The following is an 8,866-nucleotide window of genomic DNA, read 5'->3' as shown; positions in this document are numbered from 1 at the left end:
AACAAGATTCTACCGTTCTATTGATTTTTTACACAATTTCTTTTTCTTTTTTTAGAGCAAGCTGAGCAAGTGACCTAATTTTGACTATGGTGTCCATTAACAATCTGTTTACATTCACTTTATCTGTGGCTACAGGAAAGAATGACACAAATGAACATTGAACACGTCAAACAAAAATAGTTTTGTGTTTTACGAAGATATGAAATGATGTTTTGAAAATGTATTTATTGACGGTCTCACGATTTTGGAGTGCGTAGAAATTTCCTAGATTAATTCGTATGAAAAAAATTTAGTGCATCGGCGAATCGGCGTTGTACCAAAATGAAGGCTTTACTAGCAACTGTGATCAGTCTTGGACTTACGACTGTGGTTATCGGCAATGCCTATTACCAGAAAAAACAGTTTTACCCTTCGATAGTTTATCTAACAAATTCCAACCCTAGCATGGCTGTAAGTAACACATGATTCTCTTGTAATGAAACTTCCACTAATCTTCTGCATTAGTACACAAGTACCTACTCTGCTATTGAAAACAATATTTTGACCATGTTAATATTATGTAAAGTCCTTTAATTGTGCCATATGTCCTGACCGTGCCTTCATAATATTAAATGACTATCTTGTAATTACAGGTAATGTATTTGCAAGCCTTTATACTAGTCCTACTAGTTGGTAAACTATTGAGGAAGATATTCTTTGGACAACTTCGTCCAGCAGAATTTGAGGTAAATGAAACTAATTTATTTAATTGGTGTATAAATTTATAACTGTAACAGATGTAGATTGTGGTAATGTATATTGTGTGTGGAAATATTTAAACTTTTATGTATTTTTTTGCAGCATTTGATTGAGAGGTCTTGGTATGCCATTACAGAGACATGCCTGGCATTCACAGTGTTCAGAGATGATTTTAATCCAAAGTTTATTGCGCTGTTCACTCTCCTGTTATTCCTCAAAGCATTCCATTGGCTGGCTGAAGATAGAGTAGACTATGTAAGTAATGATTTCTATTTTTAATGAGACAAATAAACTAATTATAGGAAGCAATTACGAAATGTACTACATCTGGCTCCAATTATGATGCCAGGTACATCATACATTGATTCAATTGTTGCATTTTGTTGTTTGACAAATTAGCACCTAAATTATACTGTTCTTTCATATGTTCATAATTATTTACTTATTAAAATTTTTATAATCCTTTTCTGTAGTAGATATTTGGCATAAGATTTTCAAGTCTTAGTGTGTTAATAGCAATATATAGAAGTTAATTACATAAATATTACTTTATTAACATACCCACTTTAATAGATCTATACAATGTAGCATTTTAATTGGTTTTATTTACTCAATGACAAGAGTTCTATGAAATCTTCAATGTTATAGTAGATATAAATAATTAGTAAAGTTATTATTGAACAAATAGGTTGAAGTTGAAATAATGATGCAAGCCAGAAAACTCTACATTTACCCACTATGGAATAATATTTTTTTTCCTAACAAATTGTTTATTGCCTGACTATTGTCATAGATTGATTGTTAACCTTGTTTTTAAACTGGTAATCCCCAATTTAGCAAGTTTCCATTAACATTTACCACGAAAGCAACATTATAACTCAACAAGCGTGTGACAGCGGTATCTGTGGTTCAGTGGGATAAAAGTGTTCTATATGTTATTCCAGACCATAATCTACTCCTGTTCCAGGTTTCATCCCAATCCCTTTAGCCATTTTGATGTGTTTGAATAATAAGCAACGTTTTATTTAAAAAAAAAAAAACCTCACAAACATTCATATTTATAACATATAATAATAGTAAGATTTAGCAAACGGTTAAACTATGAGAAATATGTATTTCGTAATTTAGACAAAACATAGGTCATAGAGAATTATTACTATTTTAAAGTCATATAAAACATGACCTATTACAATTACACTCAGGGGTAAATCCCCCCTGGACAATGATTATAAATTACAGATGGTACTGATGCACTTGGTACTTATATTAATTCTTTAACATTTAGATGGAGAGGAGTCCAGTGATAGGACTGTTGTTCCACGTGCGGATACTGACCCTGCTGATGCTGCTTGCTCACGCTGACTTCTACTTCATCCACCATGCATACCAGTTCACAGCAGTAAAGGGACCTTCCGTTCAACTCGTATTTGGCTTTGAGTACAGCATTTTAATTATAATGATTGTCAATATATTGATTAAGGTGAGTTAACTACTGTTGCCAGCGCTTACGCTAAGCAACTACATGGGGTTTGTATTTTTACTTTGTAATATTAAGGCCACAGGTGTAACAGTACTTTTTAGCATAGATTGAAAAGATGTAAGGATTGTCCTCTTCAATGATGATACTGCTACAAATATAAGATTCTGCCTCTCTTCTTGTAGAAGGCAATAAATAATTGAATTTAGCTTAATTTAGTAAACTAAACTAAATTATAAAGTAACTAACAAGAAAGCTAGTATGTATGGTTTACTATACATATTAGTTATTATCCAAACTTGTCTTAGTGTAAGTTGGATGTATAAAATGGGTTTCCAATGAGGTTTGTTTCCTTCAAATGACAATGAATGACAAATAATGAATAACACAGTTTATTCCATGCTTTTCTCCAAAACTAAATTTTACAATATACTAATAAATATGTGTATGTTTTCTTACAGGAGGATGTAAAAGACCTACCAGAACCTATATACATCAATTGCATACAAACAGACGGTCAAAAATACCATTTTGGGGTTTTGGAATTGAACACGTTGAATGTAGATGGAACTGAGGGCACTAAGAATGTGTGGTACTGCAAGAATAACCTCCAGCTGTATGGCTCCAGTCGCTACTTTGGTGGAATGCCTGTCTTAGAAAATTATAACAATAAAGTATATGGGTACATAAATGCTTTATATAACTGTTAAGCCACCAAGTTTACCTAATAGAGTAGTTTAATTATATTAATTAAATAGTGTAAAAATTGTTTTATTTCATCACAACTCTTCTCTCACAGCTATTATTCAAACTTGCATATATTTATTGAAGGTCTCATCAATCACATCAAATACAAAAAACACCAAACCTATTTATAGTCAGAAAGAATAGATAGACAGATAGAACAGAGTATGTCTCTGGTAAGAAAGCAAAGTATGATTGTAATGTATTCATGTGTATATCCCATTATATTTACAAGAACATAAATACATTTATTCAGATTAGAATTAGAATAGATAATGCTTACACATACCAAAACACTTTGTACATTAAATAATAGTACATCAATAAATCGAAACGAAAATATATAAACAAGCTCATTTATCCAACGCAAACTTCTGCAATCGACGTCTTCTCAACTCGTCGGCCGCGTCCACATCAGTCTTGTCTCTAGAAAATTTAATTAAAATATTTAGCCCATAGAATAATCTCTATGTAGTCTTGACATACATCTGTGTATATAAGGTAAACTTGCACATGCGACAAGATAAGAGAAATAAAACTAATAAATCCACATGGACTTTTGATCTATCAACATGTTATTTAGTATACTGACCTATTAGTGTCTACAGGAGTAGTAGTATCAGGCTGCATGGGACTGGTGTCCTCAGTGACAATAGTCTTGCTGGTGGAGGGCACCGGTGACGGTTGCTTGTAGCTTGAAGTAGTTGGCACCACGTCCGGCTCAGACTTCCCTTGAGTCGTCGATGGGGACTCCTTGGTTAACTCTTCTATTCTCCTGTAAAAAATACTTATATTATGATATCACGCCTCGTAGTCGTCGAAAACACGAAATTGTTTGTGTCACACAACAAAGACTTAATTCTATTAATCGACCTATAAATACTATGTATACAGCAATAAATTTCATGACGGCCGCTCAATGCGCAGTGCTGTCGCCTCGTGTACATTTTAAATTGAGGAATTCTAAATTAAGATTGCCCCATTGTGCAGTTGAGTCTTGGATTTTATACCAATGTTCTAGTAAAGAAAATATTAGTACTCGAGTTGGAATGTTTATATTATTTTTACCTGATTACTCGATCTAGAAATTACAAAATGTCGCATGAAACTAGTAAATACTTACGTTTCCGTCTGCGTAGACACAGTGACGTTGTTCTGCGGTAAGTTGGCTACGACCGTCGAGTACTGCTGCATCAGAAGCACTGATGCGTCCAGCATTGCTTGAATTTCTCGAAGCAACTGTAAAAGAGATTATATTTATACTCCGAGCCGTATGCTTTTGAATTAACCTAATTTTCCAAGATTTTTTTCACTATGGAATTCGACAATTCTATTTATTAATGACGTAATAAAGTGTTGTTAAAACAACATTGTTATATTATGTTAACTTACCTGTAACCTCGCTTCAATATTCCTGCGCTCGTTGCCCTCCATGCGCTGCAGCTCCGCGGTGGTCAGGTTGGCAAGGGACGCAGGTCGCGGCGGCGGAGGTGGTGGCATTCCCCACGCCATCATAGCTGTATCGGAAAAGAATAAAATAGAAATGCAGGTAGTTGTCGAAGAAACATACAAATATTTCACTATACTACGAAACGAGAGGAAAATATGCAGATTATTATTGCTTTTTGGTTTAATTTTTTTGCGTAGTAGGCAGAAATTACTTGATATTAAAAAGTGGAACTCACGTGGTGGTGGAGGCATATTCGGGAAGGGTGGAGGTACAGGTCCGGGTGGCGGGGGCGCGGGCGCAGCGTGGGGCGCCAGGCCAGCCAGAGGGGGAGCGGGGGCCGCGGGCCCGGGCGCCCCGGCCGCCGCCTCGGGCGCCGGCGCTCGCAGCACGTTCAGTCTACACGTCGGACACGTCTGCTGTCGCTGGAACCACAGCCGCAAGCACGCCGCATGGAATATGTGATTGCACGGCAACTTCTTCGCACCTGAAATAACATTACATTATCATTATTATTTACTAAACCACTTATATTATATGCATATACAGTATACCCAGTCACTTGATACTAGTTTTCGTAAATATACTAAATAAATCTACCTACATGTGTAATGTTAGATACACACACGCCACACTAATTACTTAGTAGGTACTTCAGGTCATGTAACCTCGCACGTACCAGTTAAATCTTAATTCAACCACACGAGCTCAGATTTCACCAGCCTTGTACTTTACCAACACGAAAGTTACAATTCAAGAATAAATCGCGAACACGAAAACAAAACACACAGTACACACAAGTTATAATTATGCAAATCGAATAACAAAAATGGTTGAAATCATTATGTAATTATTGGTATTGATTATAAGTCACGTTTCACTTTATCGCTTTACTTATCTATGACGTTTGTTGTAAAAAAAACGTGTGAATGTGAAACAAATGTTGCATACCAGTATGCATTTCTTCGCGGCATATAATGCACTCGTTGTCGGCGGCAGCAAGTTCTGCGGGAGTGGCGTCCGGGTACAGAGTGTTCATGTTGCGAATCGCGCGCCTCGACAGCACCACGTCATTGTACGCTTTCTTGAAACTCCTGCAATCATAACATCCATTATACCTGACCTCGACCCCACTTAGCACTCCATTGTATTCCACTCCATTATCTCTTATGCAATCTTAATATGCATCTTATGCACTTCATTGACAACAAAGTTTAGTTCTAAATTCTTTGAATGGAGTTACATTTTTAGATACATAGTAATATTTATGTGCAAAGATCTTGCATCAAGATATAGTCAACTAGACTTTGTTAAATGTAAACATGTTTGTTACAAAATAGTGTCAAGTCATGGTGATATTTCATTCTATTATCTTAACTGAATATAAACATCTTATTACCTAAGTTCAATGTACTTATATAAACTAGCATTTTCAAGTTATTTTACAATTTTATAGGATAGGGCACCAAAACCAAGATGGATATATTTTTTCCTATTTATATTTGTTCTCCATGGACACTTGGTCTGTGCCCTTGTTTTTAAAATTTTTAATGCCTATGTTACAAGACGGATATTTACAAATCACATAGATGAGGTGCAAGTACTTGTAAATAGCAGTATGACTCAACTCCCTTAAGATACTATTACTGTATCTTAGTGTACTGTATTTTAGTTAATGTTGTAATAGAAATTAAAAATTCCTTTTCTATCAAAATACCCAATTTAATTGGAATTTTAGATAAACAATGATTACATATATGTTATATTCTCATAAAATGTTCCATGTGACGCAACTCCTAATTTAAAATTTTATTGCTACAATAAAAAAGAATGATAATGACTTGTAACCTGTTTTGTGTACTCACCTCATAGTTTCATACATGGGTCGGAATGCGAAGAGTGGTAGTGTGTAGATCCTGACCATGACGGCTACGAAGCCGATGTAGAGAAGTACTTTAAGGAAGTTTATGGCCAACTCTGTGTACAGCAACACTGCGGCTTTGCTCTCCCACGGGGCTTCCCAACGTGAGTCAATAGCGTGTAGAACATACTGAGGGAATAAACATAAAATGAGACATTAACATTATAAACTTTACAGTTTGTGTTGGTATAAAGGCATATTCAAATTGGTATAAATGCATAATTTTATTTTGAAAATAATTTTCAGAATGTGGATATGTTTTTGTAACATATTAAGTTACACAGTTGGTTAAATAAGAAGTGTAGATAACAATACTACACCACATTAAAACTTTTAAAATAATTTTACAGTGACATATAGGTAAAAGATGATACCTTATAGCCCAAATATAAATAAAGTTAACTCACCTTAATCAATATATTGACAATCATTATAATTAAAATGCTGTACTCAAAGCCAAATACGAGTTGAACGGAAGGTCCCTTTACTGCTGTAAACTGGTACGCATGGTGGATGAAGTAGAAGTCAGCATGAGCAAGCAGCATCAGCAGGGTCAGTATCCGCACGTGGAACAACAGTCCTATCACTGGACTCCTCTCCATCTAAATGTTAAAGAATTATTATAAGTACCAAGCACATCTGTAGTTTCTAGTCAATGTCATGTTTTATATGCCTTTAAAATAGTAATAATTCTCTATGACCTATGTTTTGTCTAAATTACGAAATACATATTTCTCATAGTTTAACCGTTTGTTAAATCTTACTATTATTATATATTATAAATGCGAATGTTTGTGAGTTTGTCTTTTACTCTAACACATCAAAATGGCTAAAGGGATTGGGATGAAACTTGGAACAGGAGTAGATTATGGTCTGGAATAACATATAGAACACTTTTATCCCACTGAACCACAGATACCGCTGTCACACGCTTGTTGAGTTATAATGTTGCTTTCGTGGTAAATGTTAATGGAAACTTGCTAAATTGGGAATTACCAGTTTGATAAAAAGGTTAACAATCAATCTATGACAACAGTCAGGCAATAAATAATTTGTTAGGGAAAAAAATATTATTCCATAGTGGGTAAATGTAGAGTTTTCAGGCTTGCATCATTATTTCAACTTAAACCTTTTTATACAATAATAACATTACTAATTATTTATATCTACTAGAACATTGAAGATTTCATAGAACTCTTGTCATTGAGTAAATAAAACCAATTAAAATGCTACATTGTATAGATATACAGTTACTACATTCTATTAAAGTGGGTATGTTAATAAAGTAATAAAATGATATTTATGTAATTAACTTCTATATATTGCTATTAACACACTAAGATTTGAAGGTCTTATGCCAAATGTCTACTCCAGAAAAGGATTATAAAAATTATAATTAGTAAATAATTATGAACATATGAAAGAACAGTATTATTTAGGTGCTAATTTGGATATGTTTACAACAAAATGCAACAATTGAATCAATGTATGATGTACCTGGCATCATAATTGGAGCCAGATGTAGTACATTTCGTAATTGCTTCCTATAATTAGTTTATTTGTCTCATTAAAAATAGAAATCATTACTTACATAGTCTACTCTATCTTCAGCCAGCCAATGGAATGCTTTGAGGAATAACAGGAGAGTGAACAGCGCAATAAACTTTGGATTAAAATCATCTCTGAACACTGTGAATGCCAGGCATGTCTCTGTAATGGCATACCAAGACCTCTCAATCAAATGCTGCAAAAAAATACATAAAAGTTTAAATATTTCCACACACAATATACATTACCACAATCTACATCTGTTACAGTTATAAATTTATACACCAATTAAATAAATTAGTTTCATTTACCTCAAATTCTGCTGGACGAAGTTGTCCAAAGAATATCTTCCTCAATAGTTTACCAACTAGTAGGACTAGTATAAAGGCTTGCAAATACATTACCTGTAATTACAAGATAGTCATTTAATATTATGAAGGCACGGTCAGGACATATGGCACAATTAAAGGACTTTACATAATATTAACATGGTCAAAATATTGTTTTCAATAGCAGAGTAGGTACTTGTGTACTAATGCAGAAGATTAGTGGAAGTTTCATTACAAGAGAATCATGTGTTACTTACAGCCATGCTAGGGTTGGAATTTGTTAGATAAACTATCGAAGGGTAAAACTGTTTTTTCTGGTAATAGGCATTGCCGATAACCACAGTCGTAAGTCCAAGACTGATCACAGTTGCTAGTAAAGCCTTCATTTTGGTACAACGCCGATTCGCCGATGCACTAAATTTTTTTCATACGAATTAATCTAGGAAATTTCTACGCACTCCAAAATCGTGAGACCGTCAATAAATACATTTTCAAAACATCATTTCATATCTTCGTAAAACACAAAACTATTTTTGTTTGACGTGTTCAATGTTCATTTGTGTCATTCTTTCCTGTAGCCACAGATAAAGTGAATGTAAACAGATTGTTAATGGACACCATAGTCAAAATTAGGTCACTTGCTCAGCTTGCTCTAAAAAAGA

General features: G+C 34.3%; 2 protein-coding genes across 2 annotated transcripts; one reads left to right on the top strand and one right to left on the bottom strand.

The window, feature by feature from the left end:
* The first annotated feature begins 146 nt into the window (after positions 1-146).
* LOC126910979 (E3 ubiquitin-protein ligase synoviolin-like) lies at positions 147-2,227 on the top strand. Its single transcript, XM_050695663.1, has 4 exons — positions 147-450; positions 633-725; positions 841-993; positions 2,024-2,227. The coding sequence occupies exons 1-4, from the start codon at positions 322-324 to the stop codon at positions 2,225-2,227; spliced, it is 579 nt and encodes a 192-aa protein (XP_050551620.1). The 5' UTR covers positions 147-321.
* A 364-nt stretch (positions 2,228-2,591) lies between these two features.
* Positions 2,592-8,800, bottom strand: LOC118275753 (E3 ubiquitin-protein ligase synoviolin). Its single transcript, XM_050695307.1, has 11 exons — positions 8,462-8,800; positions 8,187-8,279; positions 7,919-8,071; positions 6,735-6,929; positions 6,272-6,456; positions 5,358-5,500; positions 4,645-4,893; positions 4,352-4,476; positions 4,083-4,198; positions 3,552-3,734; positions 2,592-3,385 (listed from the first exon to the last, which is right to left on the bottom strand). Exons 1-11 carry the CDS (start codon positions 8,588-8,590, stop codon positions 3,313-3,315), a joined length of 1,644 nt encoding a protein of 547 aa, XP_050551264.1. The 5' UTR covers positions 8,591-8,800; the 3' UTR covers positions 2,592-3,312.
* Positions 8,801-8,866: the final 66 nt, after the last annotated feature.

The sequence above is a fragment of the Spodoptera frugiperda genome, chromosome 8, assembly GCF_023101765.2.
Source record: "Spodoptera frugiperda isolate SF20-4 chromosome 8, AGI-APGP_CSIRO_Sfru_2.0, whole genome shotgun sequence".
Lineage (NCBI taxonomy): Eukaryota > Metazoa > Arthropoda > Insecta > Lepidoptera > Noctuidae > Spodoptera > Spodoptera frugiperda.
Note: the sequence above shows the minus strand (reverse complement) of the source record. Positions and strands in the feature narration are given on the sequence as shown.

Bases quoted from the DNA above. Each gene is read 5' to 3' on its own strand.
- LOC126910979 (XM_050695663.1), top strand. From the start codon at position 322: ATGAAGGCTTTACTAGCAACTGTGATCAGTCTTGGACTTACGACTGTG. The intron at 726-840 runs GTAAATGAAACT...ATTTTTTTGCAG, and splicing joins TTCGTCCAGCAGAATTTGAG to CATTTGATTGAGAGGTCTTG. The intron at 994-2,023 runs GTAAGTAATGAT...TTTAACATTTAG, and splicing joins CTGAAGATAGAGTAGACTAT to ATGGAGAGGAGTCCAGTGAT.
- LOC118275753 (XM_050695307.1), bottom strand. From the start codon at position 8,590: ATGAAGGCTTTACTAGCAACTGTGATCAGTCTTGGACTTACGACTGTG. The intron at 6,930-7,918 runs GTAAGTAATGAT...TTTAACATTTAG, and splicing joins CTGAAGATAGAGTAGACTAT to ATGGAGAGGAGTCCAGTGAT. The intron at 4,477-4,644 runs GTGAGTTCCACT...TTTCCGATACAG, and splicing joins GAATATGCCTCCACCACCAC to CTATGATGGCGTGGGGAATG.